Source organism: Panthera uncia (assembly GCF_023721935.1).
Source record: "Panthera uncia isolate 11264 chromosome C1 unlocalized genomic scaffold, Puncia_PCG_1.0 HiC_scaffold_4, whole genome shotgun sequence".
In the NCBI taxonomy this organism is placed as follows: Eukaryota; Metazoa; Chordata; class Mammalia; order Carnivora; family Felidae; genus Panthera; species Panthera uncia.
Window position 1 is genome coordinate 64,840,345 of NW_026057585.1, and position 25,122 is coordinate 64,865,466.

At 34.3% G+C, this 25,122-nt stretch overlaps 1 protein-coding gene across 6 annotated transcripts in view; it reads left to right on the forward strand.

Moving 5' to 3' along the window:
• FAF1 (Fas associated factor 1) overlaps window positions 1–25,122 on the forward strand; it is a 527,970-nt gene that overhangs the window by 240,489 nt on the left and 262,359 nt on the right. For all 6 annotated transcript variants that reach the window (XM_049618584.1, XM_049618586.1, XM_049618589.1 and 3 more), the window contains one exon: window positions 12,862–12,967. In XM_049618584.1, coding sequence (XP_049474541.1) covers window positions 12,862–12,967 — 106 coding nt within the window. The remainder of the gene's footprint in view (window positions 1–12,861; window positions 12,968–25,122) is intronic.

Genomic DNA, 25,122 nt, shown 5'->3' on the forward strand with positions numbered 1-25,122 from the left:
AAAACTTCCTTTGTGGGGAGAAGCAGCATGGGCGGAAATAGTATACTCCCTATGAGCAGAGGCAGAAGTGAAGAAAAGCAGATGAAACACCATTCTTCTCAGGATCCTTGAGGTCTCTAACTCTCCACATTTCATATGTGTTTCACTATACCCATTAAGCATGGTATATATAAAAAGGGAAAGACTGAAGTATTCCTCCTCTGTCCTTAGCTTCTTATAACTATCCAGCAGTTGTGGTAGTAAGTATCCACCTGTGCTCCTAGCCTTGGTTCTAGCTGAGGTGTATTGATACTCATATAAACGTAGTATGCCTTTTTCTTTTTCTTTCTCATTCTTGTCTCTTCCACCCTGTACTGAAACTCTACTTGACTTTCATCTTTCCCCCTAACCCCAACGAAGAAAGATAACTGAGAAGCACCATGTAATTTTGTGGGATTCATTTATTTGAAGGACATTCTGAAGATGCCTCCAGACTCTATCCTTCTTCTATTTCCCCAAAACCTCACAATCTCTGCACAAATGTTAATTCTTGTAATATTTTTCACTCTTTTGTGTGTTTCCTGCTAAGGTATACTTCCTTATGCAAGAAGAGTCACACCCACAGGGTTCTGACTTAGAATGAGAAGAAAGCTCTCATTCTAAGGGTATCGTCTTTGGAAGGACTTAAAGCAACCATCTAATCTAGTCCTATTTTATGACTGGAAGAACTAAGGTACAGAAAGGAGAAGTTAGTCTGTTAGGCCTTAGCTTTTTCATCCAGAGTGATCAGGTTGATAATTTCTGCCTCCTGGGACTTTGGGGAGGGGCATTGTGATTAAATAAGATAGCTCATGTGAGCACTGTGCAGGTCACAGAGCTAGTTAATGGATGAGTGAGGACTTGGCTGTCAGGGAACTCTTAACTAACTCTAAACCACTCATTATAGTGCCTCTGAGCATGCTCAAAAGGTCAGAGTGAATATGGTCCTGAATATAACGTCTCACTTCAGCCTGGTTCATGTGTAAAGTAGATGCTCATAATATCCTTTAAATGAAGATGGACAAAGTGATGCAGCTCCTTTAGGAAGAGGTGAACAACTTCCAAGGGGGGGCTTTTTTTGTCTAAGTATTTTTATTTTCAAACCCGAAAAAAAAACCCCACACAGTAGGCTTTAATGTCTAAATAATTTTCTGACATGTTATTTGAAATGGTTGTTCTATGAGTGTGTCTTCTTCATGGTGACTTTTTATTGATCAATATTTGTGAGATGTTAGCAGCGTAGAAGAGAGATCTTAACTGGCCTACACATGACAATTTTGTGAAAACTTTGTATATGGAAGTAAATACTCTGAATGGATCAAGTAACTTTTTTTCCAAAATGCTTTACAAAATAACTTTTTGTTGTTTTTACAAAGGATAGTCACCTTTGGGAATACTTTACCAGTGTCATAATCATTATGATATTTGATAACACTTTGATATATCATTTTTAAAGTAGGTCATTATTTCTCAAGAATTAGTGGATATAAGCGGTGCTTCAGGTACATTATTGTGACTGCTGTTCAACTTAAATTTAATTCTAGTGAGTATTAGAATTTGTAAAAGTGACATTAGAAAGTATTGGGTTAGTAAATGTTTCAAAATTTAATAAGGGGGTTACTAAAAAGTAGCTTATTTTAATAAAAGGACATTTCCCTGAAGTTATGCATTCTGGATGAAAGAAGAAACTTTTCTCCAATTAAAGCATTGATGGAGTTCACAACACATCTAATTGGATTGATGTACCAAACCCATTTATTCAGTTTACTGCCTATTGATAGGTCAGTGACCACAGATATTAGCTTGTTAACATCACACTTTGAAAAAGAATTGCAGGTATTCTCTATAGTTGATTTAATGAACAGTCAGAAACTTGGTCATAATTCATGAAACAAAAATCAATATATCTGTAAATGTAATTTTTTTTTTGTTTTCTTCACATTTTGTCTACATGGATGGAATTATTTTTTGACAGTTTTGCTATAAACTACTTGATGGATCACAATATATCACTATCACCACTAATTACCACATTTTGATTCATCTTACGTACTTTGGTTAATACATTTTGCTGAATCCAATATATCACTATATTGATAAACAGTAATTATAAAGACACCTGAACTTGAAATTATCATGAAAAATGTTATTAAGAATTATGTGAAACCAAATGTTTGTTTATCTAGACATATTTAATTGCCAGCAAAGAAAGCAATTAAAAGTAGCTGCAGGGTAAGAGGCCAACCTTCGTTAAACGTGGTTTTAAGATTGTTACAGAACTTGTGGTGATGATAACATGGTGTCTTGGAGGATGTTAACAACTGTAGCAGAGTGTTAATTAAGAATGATGTAATCTGCAGCTCGGAATTATTAGTATCATATGTTAGTTTAGCTGGACAGGAGCAAAACCTAGTTTCAGTTATGATAAGGGCTCAAGTTGTATTTATAGTGGAAAGATTAACATTTTATTTTTATGCTCTTCCTGAGACAATTTAAAAATCCTGAATAAAATACAGTCAAATGTAAACATCAAGTCCCTAGCTCATTTACATATGTGCCAGATTTTCAAACTGATTGCTATTTGAACCTAATCTGTCATTGCTGGCTGCATTAGCTACAACAAACATTACATTTACATATTGATTTCTTATTTTGTTTTAGTGTAAATAATCCATAATTATAGTAAATTTGGTCTTTTGTTGACAAGAGCTCATATGACTCTGTAAGTTTAGAATGGAAATTTAAATTGCCATGTGTGATGCTTTTTAATTTAAAATCTTGATGTATCTGAAAGGATAAAAAGATCGCTGTAGATCATAAAATATTCCCAGAAACAAAAAAGAGAACATTTTGTAGGGCCTTTTGGGAAGATATAAATTATGAAGTATTAATGAAAAATTCAGTAGCACATTTGAAGTATATTATCTACATTTTTTCTAATAAAGTAATTTGAAAAAAATAACTGTTTTTGCTTCAGATTCAGGTCATATTTAAAAAGTAAAATCTACTGGAAATGAGCCCTCTAAGTCTGTACTTTATACTGATAGTTTTGTTTAAAATATCCACTACAAGAAAATAAACAACATATACACACAGCAGGAATGAAACAGGAAATATTTTAATCTTTATATTGGTGTTAATACTTTACTTATTGTAACTACATATACAGCATTATTTTGAGAAGTATGATTTCACTGTCAACAAGCTATATGTGTCAGTGAACATGATGTGTCAACAAATCCATGGTTTCCATTTACATTGATTAAAAGGTCTGTTGTATTTGTGAAGATAAAAATAAGGGGCCCATCCAATTGCAAAATGGTAGCTATCAGATTGTTCAAGAGTTTATTTATATGGTTTACATTTTTCTATAGAGATCAAATTTACATACAATAACATACAATTGTTTTTTGCAAATTTATTTATTTACAATTAAATTTTTTTGAGTGTAGTTGACACACAATGTTACATTAGTTTCAAGTGTACAACATAGTGATTCCACAAGTTTATACGTTATGCTGTATTCACCACAAGTGTAGCTATGATCTGTCACCGTACAATGCTATTACAATATCATTGACTATATTCCTTATATTGTGCTTTTTATTTCTGTGACTTATTCATTCCATAACTGGAAGCCTTTATCTCCTACTCCCTTTCACCCATTTTGCCCATACCTCAGCCAAAAATGTACAATTCTTAAGTTTCTCCCAGTTATAGGAGTTTTGACTAAAGCATATTGTTTTCTACCATGGATTTCAATGAGTGAGGTTTTAATTTGGAGGTGTATATATTTATATATTTATACATTTAGAAGCTTGTGTTCAACTGATAGCAGCTGTTTACATGGTGCGGTGAATACAAAAGTTCTAAAAACCCTTATTACATTAGTTAATGTAATAAGTATTAGTATTAGTATTAGTCAGGATGCTATAATAAAATACCATAGAGTGGGTGGCTTACACAACAGACATTTATTTCTCACAGTTCTGAAGGCTGGGAAGTTCAAGATCAAGGAAGGTACTGGTAGATTTGGTTCCTGGTGAAAGCCCTCTTCTTGGCTTGCAAATGGTTGCCTTCTTGCTGTGTCCTCACGTGGCAGAGAGAGAAAAAGCTCTGGTCTCTCTTCCTCTTCTGTTAAGGACACTAATCCCATAATGGGCGCCGCCTTCATGATTTAGCTAAATTTAACCTTCTAAAGGCCCTACCTCCAAATACCAGCACATTGGGGATTAGTCGTTCAGCTTGTGAATTCCAAAGAGACGCAAACATTCAGCCCATAAGAGCCCTGAAACCTAAATCTGAATTTGTTGTGTTTCCTAGTTTGGTTGTTTAATCTTGATGGATGTATACTTTATAACAATGTTTCTCTTAGAACTGTTAACTATTTTAATAGGAAGGCTAGGGTATAGGCTGCCCAAATCTGCCCACTGAAGACTTTAAGAGGGAATTCTTGATTTAAGAAATTGCTGGAAAGGAAATTCTTAAATTACTGTCATATTCTGGATGCAAGATACCCTGCCTGCTACTGTGCTACCCTATAAAATAGGCCTGCTGCTATTTGGCAGGAAGAAAGCCATACCTCTTCTTCTATTTAAATGTTTATTTATTTTGTGAGAGAGAGTGTATGCACAAGCCGGGGAGGGCAGAGAGAGAGAGAGGGAGACAGAGAATCTCAGGCACTGACAGTGCAGATCTCCCATGCAGTTCTCAAACCCACAAGAACCATGAGATCATGACCCGAGCAGAAATCAAGAGTTGACGCTTGACCTACTGAGCTACCCAGGCACCCCAGCCATTCCTCTTCTTATTAATCAGGAATTAACAACAGGTATATAGCTACATGATGATCAAATGATTGTTTCACTACCATAATGCAGTGTTAAGCTAACCTTGAAAAATCACTGCATTATACATATTAAATAGCCATGTGCTTTCTGCAGAAAGAGGATCTCTAAAGTGCTCTTTCAGTGTGAAATGAACTCAGTCAAGACAGTAGACTGTTAACATTTATTTCTTTTTTAAAAAAATTTCTTTTAATGTTTATTTTTGAGAGAGAGAGAGAGACAATGAGTGAGGGAGGGGTAGAGAGAGAGGGAGACACAGAATCCGAAGCAGGCTCCAGGCTCTGTGCTGTGAGCACAGAGCCCGATGTGGGGCTCAAACTCATGAGCCATGAGATCATGACCCGAGCCGAGTCAGACGCATAACCAACTGAGCCACCTAGGCACCCGTTACATTTATTTCTTAATGCTGTTGCTTTTATCAGTACTTGATCCATAGAGGCTAATAATTGGTGGTTTTTTATGCCCACATGTATAAAAATGTATGTAGTTTCAAATTTACTTACTGGGGCTTTTGTGTTAAGATTTGCTATACATTATTTTCTCCTTATTAAAAAACTGGAGAGGGTGCCCGGGTGGCTCAGTCAGTTAAGCATCTGACTCTTGATTTCAGCTCAGGTCATGATCTCATGGTTTGTGGTTTGAGCCCCTGGCTTGGGGTCTGCACTGAAAGCATGGAGCCTGCTTGGGATTATTCTCTCTCCTCTCTGCCCTTTCCCCCGCTCGCACGTGCACCCTCTCTCTCTCAAAAAATAAACAAACTTAAAACTGGAGGGCAATATAAAATGTATTAAATTAAGCCAGTGAATTAAAGGGAAATTGGTACTTACTAGAAGGCAGATATTTTATAGATGGCCTCTTGATTTCTGATAAATGTTCATAGTTTAATTGGAATAGGATCTCCCCAGGCAGAGGTGGACATTCTACTAATGAAATGGCACTATAAGTGTAAAACTTGTGGACAAAAAAGAAAGCAGAGCGGGATGTTCTACTGGAACTATTGCTGGAATTGTGTTGATGGCTTCAATATTGATGCTTAGCTATAACATTGAGAATGTTAAGGGAGTAGTTTGTTCCCTTCCTTCCTTCCTTCCTTCCTTCCTTCCATTCCCTCTCTTGTATCATTCCCCCCTCAATTTTATTTTATTTTATTTTATTTTATTTTATTTTATTTTATTTTATTTTTTTAATGTTTATTTTTGAGAGAGAGAGAGAGAGAGAGGGAGTGGCAAGTAGGGAAGGGACAGAGAGAGAGACATGTACAGAATCCGAAGCAGGCTCCAGGCCCTGAGCTGTCAGCACAGAACCTGACACGGGGCTCCATGAACTATGAGATCATGACCTGAGCTGAAGTTGGCTGCTTAACCAACTGAGCCACCCCGGTGCCACCCCCTGTTGCCCCAATTTTAAAATGAAGAAACTAGCTAGGAGAATTATGAGATGGTATATATGAAAATATCTAGCACTTGGTCTATTAATTGCCTAAAAATGTGAATGTTCATTGTATTATATTGTAGTGTATTTTTTACAAATAGTCACTAGCTTAAAGCTTGGGAATAATGTATGTGATTCTTATTACAATTTAAACATTAATTTCACTCTCTGAGAGTAGAGCAGTGGCAAGTTTTAACAGCTCTTATCTTTTGTAGAAAAAAAATCTTTTTGTTGGTAAATGCAAATATTCTAACTGAAAGGAAAATCATGATGAAAAATCAAAAATTAAATACCTTACAGTGAGAATAGAATATATATTCTATCGAAACCATTTCTTGCTTTGGGTTAAAATTGAAGGTTGTACATTTGCTTATACCTTTCCTTCTCCCTCTAATTGAAGTGAAAACATGCCATTAAAAAAATCATTTCATGTTATTTCTCACCCACCCACTTTGGTTGGCAGTAGTCCTTAGAGTTATTATAAAGGTTAAAAGTTACATAGCATGAATGACTGCATTTTGAAGGTAAAAGACTGCCTGAAGGTAGATTAACTGAGGCTAGCTATCCTAATCAACCATTAGAAGGCACTGTTAAAAAATTGCTCCTAGATGCAATAGCTATGAGGACTCATATCATTCTGCTAAGTAGCAGCTAGAATCTGTGTCTAGATAATATTGTAGCAATAAAGTCTTTGCCAGTTATACCAGTCACCACAGTAAATTCTTTACAGCTTTCCCCCCCATTTCAATTCCCCCCCCCCCCCCCAAAAAAAAAAACCTCAGAAAACCAAGAAACAAAATTTACTCAGTTCACATGCCAGATTCTGTGGAAAGCCTCTGTGGTTAAATTTAGGTATTCTTCCTCCTTATTTCCATAGCACCTTAGGAGAAGTGGTATTAGCATTCTTAGCAAACAGTACCATATGTGAATTGTAAGTTTACTTATCTTCCCATCTCTCAATAAACTCAGTGAAGGTAGACCTGTGATCTTACTGGGTTCCCTTTCTCAGTACCTGGAAAACAAATCCTAAGGGTTAGACCTGGGTGGCTGCTTCTTATTTTGTGTGTGTCTTTAAGCAAGTAACTTAACATCAGTTTTGCCATCTGTGAAATGGAAAATGATAATCATAACGTCATAAAGTTGACATGAATTTCTTAATGCCTGATGCCTAGTAGCACTCATTAAAGGCTAGCTATCATTGTTAATGGCTAAGTGAATGAGTGAGGCTGGAGTCTGAGGTCACAAATAATATCTTTAGCTTACTCCTCCAGACAAACCATTCTCACAAGGAATATGAATGTGGTATATCAACACCAAATAAGACCTGTGTAAAAAAAAGAACACTGTGAGGGAGTCTAGATAACATTAGGCCTAGTATAAAATTACATTCAATGCATCAAAAAAAGTTTTATCCTCTATGAACTCCTGCAGAGGAATGGAACTAAAACATGCTACTAAAAAACACATAGATCCTTTTATTAATGTTTCACTGTCATTGTAAGATTTCAGAGTATGAATACCCCTCAAAAGTGTTCCGTTTTCAGGATGCCTGGGTGGCTCAGTTGGTTAAGGGGCCAACTGTTAGTTTTGCCTCAGGTCATGATCTCCCAGTTCCTGAGATGAAGCCCCGCATTGGGTTCTGTGCTGACAGCTTGGAGCCTGCTTGGGCTTCTCTCTCTCCCTCTTTCTCTGTCCCTCCCCTGCTACTTCCCTCCCATGAATCTGCTTACTCTCTCAAAATAAAAATAAAACAGCTAAAAAAAAAAAGTGGTCTGATTCCACTAAGTTATATAACAGGGCACCTTAAAGCTTATATGCCATAAAAATTTCCACTTGGCTTTCTAAAATTTAATATTCACAGTTCTATGAAGGATTATTCTCCTTTTCCTGAAGAGGAAACAGAATTTACAGAGTAATTAAGTGTCTAAAATAGGGCCTTGTATGTGGTGGACATTCAGCAAATACATTGAAAGAATGTATGATTGACATTTCAAAGTCAAACAACTAGCAAGTAGTGGAGCCAAGGATTCAAATCTAGCTCTGTGACTCTTGAGCAGTTTAAACCTATAAATATTTTTTCTTGCCTAGTTACCTTGCCCCGGGACTATCCAGGAATTGTAGAACTACACTAAAGTGATGTTCTTCTAAAGTAGTCTGAGTCAGTGCTGGTCCTAACAAACCTTTTGCAAAATTACTGCACAGGTCTGCCAGTCAAGATCAAGAGACATATCTAAAGAATTGCATAAAGGCAAGCACTAAAAGTATTAGACATGTGTAGATCCATATGTAAAGATAAAGGAGGATCTATACAATAATCAAGACTTCTGGAATTCTGAGCTCCTTAGCCTGGCATTTGAAACCTCCATAATGGTCGTGTTTAATTTTTTGAAGTTTTCTTTTTCACAAACCCTTCATCACATCCCCTTATACTTCTTCCTTATTGCTTTCTGCACTTTTCCCTATATTCTCCAATCTCCATCTCTGCTCAAACTAGCCTATAGTCACCCTCCATATCTACGTGTCCAATTACTATCCATTCTTCTTCGTATTACTTCAAAGTACCGTTTCCTTTCTTCACAATCCTCACATCTGTTTTAAATTCTATGAGTAGTCTATCTTGACTATAACCAATAATAAGGGGACAAGTGGGTGGCTCAGTCAGTTGAGCTTCCACCTCTTGATTTCCACTCAGGATATGGTCTCACAGTGGTGAGATTGAACTCCATATCAGGCTCCATGCTTAGTGTGGAGCCCACTTAAGATATTCTCTCTCTCTCTCTCTCTCTCTCTCTCTCTCTCTCTCTCTTTTCCCCTACCCTCTCTCCCTCCCTCCCTCCTTCCTCACTCACACTCTCTCTGAATGAATAAATGAAAATAATAGGAATCAAATAATTATAGAAGGAATGAATGAATTGTGAACTCCTAGCAGGCAGGAGTCTTAATCATCTTTGTATCCCCAAAGCAGCCTAGCCATTTGGGAGATAGGATACTGATGTGTAAAGAACATAGAATTAAATATAATTTAGAAACTGGGTTTCATCTTTTTGTATCTGCATGACCTTGGGCAATTACTTGACCTTTTTGAACCACAATTTTGTGAATAAAATGGCACTTCATAGATAGTGAATGGCAATCTGTGAATGACTGAGTGAATGTCTCAAAAAAAAAATGACAGTTAGTAGTTCTTTATATGCAGTTCAGAATATGCAGCACTAACTACTCCTTAAATGTTTATAGGATTCAGTTGAATCACTTTTTATTATGCTAGTTGCCAAGGGAAATACTGATGAGTAATAAGATATCTATCTTTAAAAGACTTGTAGTTTTGAATTGAGGACTTCCACACATGAAACAAATCAAACTGTACAAAATATGCTATAATTATTAAATACAGTATATGATAAAGGAATTGGGAGAAAAGGAGGTCAATAATAAATAAAAATGGTACGTCATAAGGTGGTCTGAAAGCTGCAGTATTGGTAGGGTGGTTGTGAAGGAGGATGAGAATAACATGAACAGAGATTGAATTGAGTATGGTGTGATGTTTCTGACATGAGAAGTTAGCTAATCTCTAGAGCAAAAGCCAAATTTTGAAGAATAGTTGTGAAGTCAGTCTACCTATGAAAGGCCTTGAACTCCAAATAGGCTTTTCATTACTTGCCACTTTTGACCCCAAATTCATTTAGCATGCAGATAATTGAACAATTAACCCAGCCTCTGTTTGAGCCACATTGCATGCCTTTCACACACCCTTCGCTGTGGTCATAATGAGCTTTTTCCTGAATGTTGTCCTTTTTCTGACCTTATTGTACTTAACATCTCAGCATCAGTTGGTGTAATTGCTCATGCCCTTCCTAACTGAAACACTTTTTTTGACTCCCTTATGCTAGACTTTCTTGGTCTTTCTCTTATCTCACTGACCACTTATCAATCTCCTTTACTCTGACTCCTCCTCCTATGCTTGATTTCAAATGATTGGGATGCCTGGTGCTCCATCCTGGCCTCTCTCCTTTTCTAAGCAAACTATTTCTCTAGATTATTTCTTTTGCCCACAAAATCTAAATACTGTCTGTACGCTGTCAACTGTCCTGCTCTGAGCTGTCTTCCTTGACCTTCACCTCTGTATAGCTGTACATGATATCTCTTTTTGGATGTCTAATAGGCATCTTAACATGTCCAAAACTTCATTCTCAATTTCCCCAACCAATATGTTCCCACCCCAGTTTTCCTTGTTAAATCCAATTCTGTCCTTCCATTTGCTTAGGCCAGAAATTTGAGGTTATGTTTTTCTCTCATTCCATCAGTAATTTGTCTGGCTTCTACCTCTGAAAGATATCTGAACCTGACAACTCTTTACCATCTTTGCCTCTACTGCCCTAGTCCAAGTCACCACCACTTCTTACCAGGGCTAGCCTCCTAACTCTTCTAGCTCTCCCTGCCTTACTGTTTCCTCACTGTAGCCTGAACAGCCAGAATAATATTGTATACATGTAAATGTAAGTCAGCTCTTAACTATTTCCCTGTTTAAAACCTCCAGTGGTTTTCCCGTGCAATTACTATAAATATCAAGTTCTTTACTATGGTCTGCAAGGACCTACATGATCAGACTACTGCTATCTCTTTCTTATCATAACAGCTTCAACTTAAATGGCACTTCCTCAGAGATGCCTTCCCCAACTGTTCTGTTGAAAATAATTCCCTTCACGCTGTTCCTTTGTTACCTTTTTAATTGTAATCCTATTTTATTACTTCATGGCACTTAGTATTCTCTAAAATTGCTTACTCATTTATTTATTGTTTGTATCCTTTACTGGAATGTAAGTCTCATGAAAGCAGGGATCATGTTTGTTTTTTGTTTTTTTTTTTGTTCACTGCTGAACCCCTAGCATCTAGAACAATGTCATAAACATAGGTAGGTACTCAATAAATATTTGTTAACTGAGTGAATGAACTTACTACGTTCTGCCACTTGTTATTTCCTTGTCTAAAAAATGCCACCCTTCTGTCTTTCCCAGATGAAGCAAAAATTTCTTGTCTTCCAAATGATAAACACAAAGGTCCTACTTATCCAGCATATTTCAACTTATATTTTTCTTCTCCTCTAAAGCTTTCCTTAACCATTTCCCTCTTTCAGAGACAGAATTGAGCACTTCCTTCCATGTTTTCATTATGCTTTTTTCAATTTCTCAGTTGTACCTATTGCATTATACTCTGGCTGTTTATATATTTGTCTACCTTCTTAGATTGTGAAGTCTTTTATGGACAGGACCTATGTATTATTTGGGTTGATATTCTTAGCACATGGAATAATGTAAGACATTGAGTTAATGTTGATAAATAAATTAATCAAAATCTTAATACCTATAGTAGTTTTCAAGAAAGTAACATTGCTTTGTGAGATACAAAGATGAATAAGACTCTTGCCTTCTGGAAATTCACCATTTATTCATTATTTACTACATATTTATAGTGTGACAGGCATTATGCTTAAGTGCTAAGGATACAGTGACAAAGGTTCCTGCCTAAAGAAACTCTATTTTAGTTAGGTATTATTTCCTTTGATTTTGATCAGTAATATTTTATGCTATATATTGGTGTTTCTTTTTAGTCTATAATTAACCTGGGAACTCTATGGGAGACAGTGGGACAGAGATTAACTGCCTAACCCTAATCTTCTGTTGAATGTATGTTTATCATATAGTTAAAGATTAGCAAAGAAAGAATAATAAAGGCCAGAACTGTGTAGCACACCCAAATTGTCTTTCCACCTCCACCAGTCTGGCACAGTTATACCTGAGGCTGCCAGTATAGATTATTCATACATAATGGTGACAGATTTTTATTTTCTGGAGTGTTAACAGTGCTTCTTAAAATTGTCATAAACAAATAGAACTATGACTTATATTTCTTGTCTTAGGTGGTTAATTTCATTTACTCTTCATAGTTCTGATACATTTCTAACATTTTGGTTAATGTTGCTCTGAATTCTCCCAGTGTCTAAATTCTGTATATTTCTGAGTCCTAAGTGAAATCACAGATATTTTGAAGGAATCTGGGGATAACAATTAAAATTCTGTAGTTTTCAGTCAGTATCTTCTGAATTTTGACTGAAACCATATTTCTATTCTTACACAACATTCATGAGTATAAACAGTATTTTATATTTCTGTTCTTCTAAAACAGCTGTTTCACTTGGATTTGAACCAGAGCATTTGAGTATACATTTTAGTATTATATTTGGAATTTGATATAATTGAAAAATTTGGTTCTCTTGGAGGAAATACATATGTAGACAATAGCCTATGACTTCTAGAAAATTCTTATGTATGCAAAGTGTTTAGAATTGAAGTTTAAAAACACCTTGGTAGAGAAGGAGTTAACAGGTTAGCTCCCCTTGGTTGTTCTCAGCATGCTCTCTTGCCTTTAGGAGCTGAAGAGATGATACATTGGGCCCGGACATGCCTGTGTGGAGGTTATGGTACTCCTGGGGTTTTTGCAGCTAGCTGTAAAGCAAGCTAGAACATGTTCATCTCAGAGTTCCTTGTTTTTCTTTCAACCCTTTCAGTGCCCTGCAGGAGTCATTAAATCAAAACTTCATGCTGATCATCACCCACCGAGAAGTCCAGCGGGAGTACAACCTGAACTTCTCAGGAAGCAGTACTATTCAAGAGGTGAGTTATGTCTCACAGCTAAGGAATAAAGGTAGCTCATTATAGCTAATGTTGACCCTGTTAAAGAGGGCTTATCTGTTCTAGTTGGAAACTCTCTTTATGTTTCATTATTGGGTTCTTAATTTTAATTAACTGGAGCATCAATGATTACTGTAGATATATTAAATGACTTGACCTAGAAAGATAGATGTTATAAATGAGAGCTCTTGATAACTCTTAAAATAGTCAACTTAAAACCTTGCTTAGAAATAACTCATTGTTATTACATAATGCATTTTATGGTTTTATAGTAATGATTTAAAATATTAATTTGGAAATTGTGGACAACATGCATTTTCGAACATGCTTGTACTTTATTTGAACGGTTGCTTTCAAATACATTATTTACAACATGGCTTTTTCCAAAAGGAATTTGAGAAAGCTTTGCTTAAGTAGCTCAATCCCAACGTTGGACAGTATTCGTGAAATGCTGTTGGAGACTGTCAGTCATTTAGCTCAGAATATCTGAGAAGAGTCTATTTATAGTGTTAATATTTTCTTCAATGTGGCCAACCAGGGCCACTGTTTCAAAAAAGAACCGCCCCCAAGAGAGAAAAGGTACCTTCTTGCCTGTGGCCCCACCCACTTAAAAGCCAGTAATTTATCTCCATGGGGGGAAAATATTCAAGGGTTTGACAGGACTTGTGTTTAGAAACATTGAAATGACAGTTATAACACATTACCTCTTGTTAGTTGTTAAGACAACAATCATTTGTCTACTAATATTTTTATAAAGAGAATTATGTTTAATCTTGGATTATTTCATAATTTTTTTCTTGGACTACATTGGTTAAAATAATTACTAATGTCATAATGAAAGAATGAGTTGTTTTCACCTAGTCATTTTTCAGACATATATGAATTGTTTTAGCAGTGGTTAGACTATTAATGGTTTCCTTTTTTGATGTTTTGTCAATGAATTTCAACTTCTGAATTTGCCGTAAATAAATCACTGTTTGAAGTTTATTTTCTTTGTTTATCACTTGAATAGTTGGTTGACTAGTAAATTTTTCTCTGCCCATACTTTGAATCATAAGCTTGAATTTGATTTTTTCCCCAGGGTTTAAAAATATTAATTGCCATTTCATTCTTAACCTCTACAATGGGTGTTCTAGTTTCTAAATTGAAAGTTTTAATTCCTTGGAGAATCATTGTTGCTTTTACATTAAAAATAATGTTTAACTATGGCTATATTGCAGAATTTATTCTGGTAACTTTATGGTGTTAAAATTTAAGTTATATATTGGATGTAATTAAATAAGGAAATTTAGTTTCTAACAAGTAACTCCATTTTAATCAAGAAAAGCAAAAATAATATGAAGTAAATTTCATTCTGATTTACTTTTTTAAATTGAAGACTAGTATAATGCATGATGGATAAATATACACTTCTTTATTTCCTTTCTGACTGAAATTTTTATAGCCAAAATTTTAACTTTTTTTTTTTAAACATTTCCAGTTTCTATAGTTTGAGTGTGTTTCAATTTTCTCCCACAAGAGGGCAGAAAGGACTATTAAACTGATAGTCTAAAAATGCCATTCAGTGTTTTCAAATTAGCTTCTCTTATATTAACAAAAAGGAGCATAATGGCCAAGTTATTGTTTGATTTACAGATAATTGGCATATTGCAAGGAGGAGACTTAATTTCACCCTTTTAAATTAAACAGGGAGATTTAAAAAGACATAAAATATTCATTAATGTTCGGTGATTATAAAGTAGTGGCATATATTTATTTTGCCTTTATTACTGTTTCGATGGGAAAATACTGCAAATATTTCCGAAATCGAGTTGGCCATACTGACAAGTTGAAATGTTTAAGCAGCGTTAATGCAATCTGCTCACACCTGATATCCTATGCAGAATGATTCAAAATGACTACATCAATTATTAAAAGAAATATTTAAAATTCTGTAAATGTGCCATTGTGCGCCACAGTTGGCTGAAACTGTTCTCCATTGCCTGCAATTTAGATTATCAAATATATTTTAAGCCTCAAGGACTTGAAAACAGTAAACCTTTTCATACCATTTTCTAAATGAAAAATGTCCTAGAAATATTTTTGCAAAGACAGATATTCTTAACGTATTTCTTTGTAAGAGTTTGGTTTCCTCTTTTTCTTTTTTCTTTTTTTAAGTTTATTTAAAATAAGATTTTGAAATGCTAGGTGCCAGGACAAAATAAATGAAGTTTCTAATATCAGTTGCCTTTTATGAGTAGACAGGTACGTGTAGGCTCTTTTATTCTGTACAACTTAGAAAATGAATATGGATAACACTCTCTAGGCCTGGGATTACACTCTGTAGGTCTAGTCCTAAGACTTTTCTTCTTCAACTTGTGGAATACTTGGGGGGCAGGGAGGTAGTTGGGAAAGAATAGACGCTTTTATGCTACAGCCATGCAACCCAGAGTGACACTTAAGTATGTGGCTTTTTTTGTTGTATGATTAAAAGTCAGTTTGCAACACAATAAAAATATAATGTCAGTATGATTTTGTCATACTAGAAATGTTAGAATTTTTGTAGTACTAGAAATGTTAGAATTTTTGCTATGAATGTAGAAGCTTAGTGATGCCTTACATCCTAAATTATAAATTAATTTCTGTCATCAGTTTCTTTTCAGTGTTGTTTAATATTTCCTAGAATGAATTTTGACCAATATGTGAGGGAAAGGAAGAAAAACCACCTGATTTTTTTTCCAGTGTAGGAGTATTTTATTTTTGCTATAAGTGGGGGAAAAAAAGCCCATTTTTTTGATATTTTTAAATTTTGAAAACCTTGCATATACAAGAGAAAGCTTTTGTAATATTTTTGTCCCAGAGAGAAATTTCTATTAAATGAAATAGGGTTGAAAAGGTCCTATGAATTCAACTTTTAATTAGACAAAATACATTTTTTAAAATACTGAATTAGAAAATAGAACTTAGATGTAGTTTGAATTTCAAATAAACTCTTCAGTGACCATATGTTCATGCAACTTAGTGGTGATAAACCGATAGTTGTGCAAGTGTTTGTTCATTCTGGCTCTGTGTTCTCTTGCTTCACAATGCATGACTTATGTCCTTCGGGTGCTCTAGATTTTAATTTAGGCTAGTTAGATATTGGGATTTTTTTTTTAATCTCTTTACAAATCATTCCATTTACATTATCTTTCTACTTGAGGAAAAGACATTGATGGCATAAAACGGTCAGACTGGAAAGTTGGAAGTAGTTGTAAGCCTAAAAATCCTTTCTCTTTTTTCCATTTAACAAATTATCAGATAATATGACAGTAACTTTGTGACAGTCTTTCTTTCCACCTTTTTGGGTCCTGAAGTAGCTACTTGTCACACTTTAAAACAGTGAATTTCTTTGAAGATTCAAACGAGCTTACCTAATTTTAATGCATTTTCTTCACTGAGAATTCAGATTTTTAAACAGTTCATTATATTGATTGTAGTAATACTACTTTCTAATACTGTTAAAATCTGTGATTACAAATGCACTTGGGATTGGTTAAATTAAAGGAAAAAGATCAATTTGCCTACTGCAAATCCTAAACCCAGGTGTGGAAAAGGATATGAAGTCCCTGAAATCAAGCCAACTTTTCTTGGAAACTAATTCTTTGTTGTCCATATTACTATTGCAAAAGCTTCTATTAGGCAAAATATCCACTTTTCTTTGCAGATGTCATACAAACTTAAGGAATACACACATGACCCAGAATAACAGTGATAAGAAACCTAAGTATTTTTGGTATGGAATCATGGAGTATTATCTGTTATAGCAAGAAGCATGATGAATAGCTTTTAGAATTATTTAAATCCTCTTCCAAGTTTCACTTTACCCTAGAATTCTCACTGTTCTTATTAATGTTGATTTAGTTCTTAAGGGAAATGAAATGGAAAAATTGACAACCTATAAAGATATATCTTGCTTAGAAGAGTAAAACATTTCACTACTAATACTAGTGATTGTCAAATGAAGCCAGTGGTTTGAATTAGCAATGAGAAGTGAACTAAATACATAAATCATACCAGTCCTTAAAAATAATCTTGACTAAATAATTGTGAAATCATGAGGCTAGTCTGATTCTGCAAATTTGAAACGTGTTGGGTTTTATGTCTGTTTTCCTACTTGCTACTTTCTCAACTTGCTTGACTAACGTATATTTCAAACTAGTCTCCTCTGATGCTGGAGATCATTAACAACAATTAAACATGTAGTTTTTTACAGATTGTACTAATAAGCAATTTTCTGGTATTGGGTTGACTATAACTGTTTAACTAACATGCCCTTTCTCTAAATGTTTTAAGTATAGGTGTTTTTGTTTGTTTGTTTTTTTGTTTGTTTGTTTTCTAGTGTGGAGAGGGCGGGGGTGCTGGCACAGAACTGAAGAATAGAGTAGCTGAGAATGTGCATATGCAAGAGAGTAAATTAAATTGTGTGCTTGTTTAATTAAAAGTTTAAGTGATTTATAAATTTACTTCAAAATAAATGGCATATATAAACTCAATTAGAATGAACCCATTTTAATTAGCATATATCATAGTTTGATTTTTTAAAATTTGAAATCACAAGTGACATCTTAGCAAGAATGAAAGACATAATTTCTTAAGCAACTGGGCAATGAATTCAAGCCTTTATTCAGCTTTCAGAAAAGGAGATTATGAGTTTCTTTTAAATATGCATGTATATTATTAGTTTCAAGTTACATGTTATAATCTGTTGAAGTCATACCACTTAAAGCGAACAAATTGCTAATAATCATTTTATAAATATTGAGGTTACCTGTGATTCTTAATGAATCATCCCCGTAGGAAATAAGTTTAAGTAAAATTTACAATGTGGCCATTTGAAACTGACAAGTCTTTTTCTCTCTTCTCTCTCCAAAAACATTTTAGAATAATCTCTATGGGAAATTAAGTATTTAAGTATTCCTTCACCTACTTTCAAGAGGATAGGAACAATGAAATTTTGTTAAGATTTAAGGACAATGCTTTAGTCCTTTGTTACTTAAAATATGTGTATCCTAACATCTTCTTAGCTGACCATGTTTCATAATCTCTGATTTGTGTGTAGGTAGTTTTGAAATGTCTGGGTTGGGAGAAATTATGTTCAGTTATCAGAAACTAATAAACATAAGACATTTTTATATGCAAGAAAAGGCAGAGAGTAAATAATTGCACTGGTGACCAATACTGTAATAATCCTGTTTTACAATATGCACTTGACAGGTTGTAATAGTGCTAATTGAAGAGACTAATTCACACTTGCTTCATTCTATTCAAAGGCAAAATCAGCAGCTTGTTTTGCTTTTGACCAGATGGTCCTCATGAACACCTACTGTGCACTTTAAGTGCTTTACTAGAATTACAAAGGCTGGGGGCTGCGTTCGACTCCAAATGATTTGAGAAGAGAGAGAGAGACGGAGAGAGAGAGAGAGGGGGGAAAAAAAACCCTCTGTGCTCAATGGATTTGGTGCAAGTAAATTAATTCTAGTGGACCCATTACACACTGAGCCCCCTTTTCAAAGCTCTGAGCCTCCTCGCTTGCTCTGTAGCAATGAGAAAGAGAAAGAGAAAGGCAGATTACTGCAAACAGAAATAAAAAAAAGGGCTATGAAAGGGAGAAAAGAGGCCTTGAAGCCTTTCATATCATTTGAGTTTTTCAAGTGCGTTATTTTTGGGGAGGGTGGATATATGAAAAGCCAATTGGAGTTTTTTTTGTTTTAAAGTGCGCTATTTAAGCACCATGAATATAGGCGCAAGAGCAACAGTTGACTGAGTTTACTGTGGTGAAGCTTTGTGTCCAAGGATGAATCAAATTCATTATATTCAACTCTTTGTGTTTTAACATGAATGTAGGGTTAGTTTCACAAGACTGTGTCTGTTTAGGATAATTATAATTTAATATTTTCCTTTCATAAAGTTATCACTGTAGATGTCTAAAATTTTAATCAAAGCAGATTTCGTACATTGACTTTGAAGCACCCTGACAGTTTAAAATTCAAAGGAAAGCTTTTTTAGTTTTCAAAAGAAAAGAAAGGCTCATTCTAATGGCATTGAAGCAGAGATTATTATAACTAATTAGAAGTCACACATCTGTTAGCTTTTGGTTTGTGACTTACTTATGTATTTTTTGAGTAAAATATATACTTCAAAAATATATTGCGGTTATTGAGTGAACCCAAAGGGATAAATTGCACTTAATAGAGAACGTTTATTTGAGCCAACCGTTTTTGCAAATTTTTACGTGGTCCTGTAAAAATATGTAGTATATTAAAGTCCATTAAATGTGAATTGGAATTGTAGAATTAATTATCATAAATTGGAATGCAGTTCTAAACATATTTTCACGTGGTTCTTCTTAGCATAATACTAATAATTAGCCAAAGTTATTATGACATAACAAGAAGATATAGCAAGCCCAGTTTGTGCAAATTTATAGTTATTCTTATCCTTAAAGCTATTTGTGTACAATACTTGTAATTTGGAATACTGACACTGTAAAATAATGAATTCTTCTAAGTTATGTGTGTGAAGATACAGGAGATCACATCTAGGACATGTCAATTATTTTGTATGTTTTTATACTTTTAAGTTTAATTCTCTTGTGATATATTGTCACATGTTATACTTTTATTTGATGGCATACTGACATTATAATTCAAGTTCATTTTAATTATAGTTATTAGCAAAGAATACAACAAAATCATGCCAGTAATATGTAAGTTAATGATAATTGTAAATAATTCATAGAGAAGATTATTTCTTAAGTTTGGCCTGTCTCTTTAAATGAATGTTTAGCATTTATACTTTAAAAGGCATAAGACACCAATAACGCTTTATATATTAATATGTCTTAATTAGTCTTAGGAAATAAAATGTAGAAATGTAAAAACAACCACAAAAACATTTTAATTTTTATTTTTCAAAGACTTTTAATAGAGGGTAACATGCTTTCTTTGATATTTAAAATAAAATTTGATTTATTTCCTATTAATGTCATTACTTTGGGACTTGTTCATTGAAATATAAGTTTTGAGATGGGGAAGAATATAAGGGGAGTCCTCAAACCTTCAACCAACAAAACATAATGAAATTTATAAGCAATGAGGTGTAAATAAATTGATATCCTTAGGGAGATAAGGATTTCTAGAAAAAATATGAATGACTAGGAAATGCTTACTGAAAAAAAAAATTTTTTTTTTTTTTTTTTTTTCAGTTTAAATCGAAGGTAAGACTACTAGATTCTCTTTCTTGTAGGTACCATACAAAGCTATCTTTAAATCTAGGACTTCAGTTAGCAGACGTGGATTGACCATGCAATCACTTACTTTTAGGTGGGGCTGATTCTTTGGTTTCATAGGCATAGTAGTTTGAGCCTTTCTCCTCATGAAGAAGAGTTTATTTCAGCATTAAAATATTAACCCCTAGATTCCTGATGCCAGAGACAAGCTTCTGTCCTCTAAGGGAAGGGAAAAAGAGAAAGAAACCTTTTTCTAAGGTCTGGAAGAGGCTGAAATTTTTAACAGACCTTGGTAGGTACTGGGTTACTTAAGCTGAGAAATATTTTAACATTTAAGTATCCTCCAGCCATTAAATAAGAATAATAACTTCCTCATTCTTCTCCCTACCCAACACCAGCAAAAAAAAAAAAAAAAAAAAGAGAGAGAGAGAGACAGAAGTAAATCAGAGGTTGGGTAAGTGAATGTAAAGTGCTCATAAACATAACCTAGATCAAGTCAAGGTATATTAAGGCCTACATGTTGAAAATTATTTACATGTTTATCCTTATATACCAAAGATTATTTGGCCATAAACCCCTTACAACATCTGTTTATGATCATTTTTCTTTTGTCTAATGTGTCTTGTATATGACTTAATGCTACCTAGTCAAGGAGTTCTTCTTCAGACATATTTAGTATGGAAAATAAAACTTAAACAAAAATCCTATAGCTCAGTTTAGAGCTATATTAACCTTATTATAACCCTCAATATGTTCCTTTTTTTAAACATATTTTTAAAAGAAAAAAGACTTTAAAAGCTTGTAGCAAACATTTTTTATAAATGACAAAATGTATTCCTTGCTTTGTGGTCATTGCGTGACCAGACAGTAGAGTACTGGATTGTTTTAAGGTTTTTACAGCTGCAAGGCAAAAGCATCTGCTCATTGCAAAGCCGGCATTGTTTAATTTTGACACTGACTTCTCCATGCGTCTTTACCAAGCACTGGATTAGATGCCACTAAGATGAAATTTGTTTTAAGTTGCTCCCAAAGTGCAGCTGTCCCCATATATGGCCTAGTAGCTTAACCAAAACAGACAGACATAGGATCAATCAGAATCTTTGTACAGGGTCACCTTACTAGGCTAGAGAGGTTCAGAGAAAGAATGTTAATGATATTTATTGTGAAGAACTGCAAAATTAGTTTCCAAGCTGATTTAGTGTATGTAGAAGTATACCCTTCCCCATTTTAGGGCAATAGGACCATTATTAAATATTTAGATCTTAAGGTGGGCTATAATGGTCCAATATTAAGGTGCCTATATAACACCAGGCATTATTCTTCCACAATGGATTGAAAGAAAAATGATCAGTTTATTGGTCACTAAGGTAGTAATTGACTGAAAATAAAACTCAATCTAAAATGGCTCTGCTAAAATCTTGAGAAGTGGACATTTTTATAGAATGATAATTTTTCTTTAATGTTTCAAGTGAATGAAAAATGAAAGAGCACCTCACTTCCCGGGTTTCCTGGGATTGTGTGAATTTCTACCCAGCTGGTCCAAATTGATTGATACAGGGCCAAATATTTGTCTGCCTACATTTCAAAGTCTATAATTTGCTAATGAATTGTGGTAATAATCTTTCATCATACATGAAAGATTTAGCCAAACAATTTGCTAAGTATGTATTTTGATCATAAAATTTTTGGACTTACACCAAGCTTTACATCTATTTTACAGCTTATGCATGGGGGGTGGAGGGAGAGCAGGGGGAGAAATAATACTGAACATGAATACTTGATGGAAAGGGATGAAGGAAATAAGGGAAGAAGGTACTTTGGAAAACAGTAATGCTGGGAAAGTCCTATGCGTAACAGTGGAAAACAAACTGGATTTGCACTTAAGAGTACAAAATAGGATTTTTAAAATGCCACCAGTTTCAGCCTGTGGTCTCCAGAGGTATGGTATCCATGCAGATGAAGTCAAGGAAGGAATCTTTTCCTTTTTGGCTATAGCTATTCCACACATTGATTATGGATAATTTCTTAAAATCTTTATGTTAGAAAAGCCAAATCCCCACAAATTGAGTGTAATTGAAGGCATAAGAATAAAAGCCAGAGGTTTGTTGGGGTTGATTTAGAGACTTAAAAACACAAAACAAAACAAAAAAAACAGTGAAGAAATAAATGTGATTTGGCCAATTCCAGAAGGTGAGAGAGGAACCTCCCAGGTTAAGCTTTAGAAATGACAATGGGCATCCAAGAAAATATTTTTTCCCTTTAAAACAAAGACTGTACAAAAGACAGTGATGCTCATATTTGTGTGGGGGCACATATTTAAGATTAAATAACCCCCATTTGGAAAAGTATAAGTCTTATTGATGTATTTTTGGAGAGCATCATAAAATACACTCCAGAGAGAGTCCAGGATTAGCCAATGGAGTGAGAGAACAAGAAAAGGTTCTAAATAAGACTCTATCATGTATATGTAATTTCTCTTTCATTGTTAGAGATCAAGGTGCCATGACTTATTTGATTGATACAGACTGAATTGTTTTCAAGTTGTCCATGAAGACAAAATTTAATAATATTGATAAAGTTTTCCTTGCTTTGCAAGTAGGTAGTTAAAATTTAAAAAGCAGATAGCTAGAAAGAGAGAAACCATATTGTAAGAGACTGAACCTTCCATTTTACAGATTTTAAAGATAAGCAGCTCTAGAGTTTTTACATACCTGCTGGACCTCTCTCGAATATGTCATCTTTCTGGAGCATTAATTTCTACCCATTTATGTAATCCTCTTTTCTCTGATAGAGCTAAACCTGTTCTAAATGTTAGTACAGTGAAGATCTATCCAAAGTGGAAATTCCTAATGTATATAGGAAAGTTAAAGATTTATATATCAAGCTACAGCTTTATTTCAGAGTAATTGAAATCAGTTGACTTTCTCAGCCTCTTTCCTTCTGTTTTCCCATTTTTTCCTATTTCATTGATTTAATACTTGTCATAATTCTTTTGTAAGTATATTGTTACCATGTTATGGTAGTGACGTTAATGTTGAAGAGATCCTCTAATCATTACAAAGGAAAAAAACAAATCATATTTAAATAAACTCAGTTACAAGTGAGATAGTGACATTCCTGATTCTCGTTAATAATTTTATAAAAATTACATTTCAAAAACATTTAAGTTATAGATTATATATGTTAAGTTCAAAATATGCTGTTGCCATTTGTTTCTAGTGCTTTTGGTATTCTGTTATCAAAAGCAGTATACATTTATTTACACGCCTGCCTTTGCCTGATGAAAATGTGAAGTATTTCCTGCTAAGAGGTATATTTGTAATGTCTAATAATAATAATTATTATTATAATAGAATATCAGTTTGGGGTGCCTGGGTAGCTCAGTCGATTAAGCATCCGATTCTTGATTTCAGCTCAGGTCATGGTCTCACAGTTTCTGGGTTTGAGCCCATATCAGACTCTGTGCTGATAGTGTGGAGCCTGCTTGAGATTCTTTACCTCTCTCTTTGCCCCTTCCCTGTGCCCTGTGCACACGTTCTCTCTCCCAAATTAATAAATTAAAAAACAAAAGAATATTAGTTCATTTCTGTTGAATTGGGAAATACTTCCCCTACCCTTCTCATTGTAAAGAAGGGAATTTTAATAAGGTATTTTTAAAGCAAGGCTGCTGTTTTTTTATGGATAAAATTTTTGTTGCTGATAACAGGTATGTACATGGATCACTTTGCTTGGAATTGGAAATTTCAGAAATATAATAAAATGTCTTACAAGTTGTAATTTCTATTGGTAATTGGAATTTCAAATATTGTAGCTAGTTTTTGTATATAATGACTGGAGCAACATGTAAAGCATGACTCTAAAAGTGATTGATACATTAACATGCATACATTTCATCAATTTAAATGAATGTTGATGCCTTCAAATTAAACATCTGTGTTATTGATATACATATCCTCTGTTGCTCAAAAGTTTTTTTAGATTTCCAGGAACTAGTTTAAGAGACTATGATTTTTTTTTTTTTATTTTTTTTTTTACTTTTCTTTTTGAATGGCCTCACTTATGGCCAGTCTTTCTTCTATGATGGGGAGAAATTGATTTGTTGCAACTGCCAAAAGTAATTGGAAACAAAATGTTGTGAGGCAGGTGGTATTCAATCTGGGTGGTCAAATTTTTGGTTATTCTCTCTTTCCTGAGCTTCTTGTCTCCTTGTGAATATATATTCTGTTTTAGCATTTATCACACTCGTTTGCAGTTATCTATTATTTTTTCCCCGTTAGACTAAGACCAGGAAAACTATCAAATTCATCTCTTTATTTGTGGACCTTCCACTGAATTTGTTACAGAGTCTGTATGCTTAATGAATGACTGAATTTAAAGAGAGCAATCTGTAACTCAGTGAGCTTGTTTGCACCTGAAGGCATTTGCAAAAGTGAAGTCATTCAAGTAATGTTTCTGGTATTTCAAGCATTTCTTTTTTTTTCTTTAATTTTTTTTAAACGTTTATTTATTTTTGAGACAGAGAGAGACAGAGCATGAACAGGGGAGGGGCAGAGAGAGAGGGAGACACAGAATCTGAAACAGGCTCCAGGCTCAGCTGTCAGCATAGAGCCCGACGTGGGGCTCGAATTCACGGACTGTGAGATCATGACCTGAGCCGAAGTCAGACTCAACCTACCGAGCCACCCAGGCACCCCTCAAGCATTTCAAGAATTAATCTTGATATAAATAGGTGCTTCCTTAAGAGGGTTATTATGAGAGGATCTCTGATTTGGCTATATAAATTCTCACTTACTTGTTAAAAATGAGACCGAGAATAGATAGTTTGCACAAAAAGTGCAAAATAAAATTCTAACAATAACATAGATTTATATCATCCTTAATTTGTAAT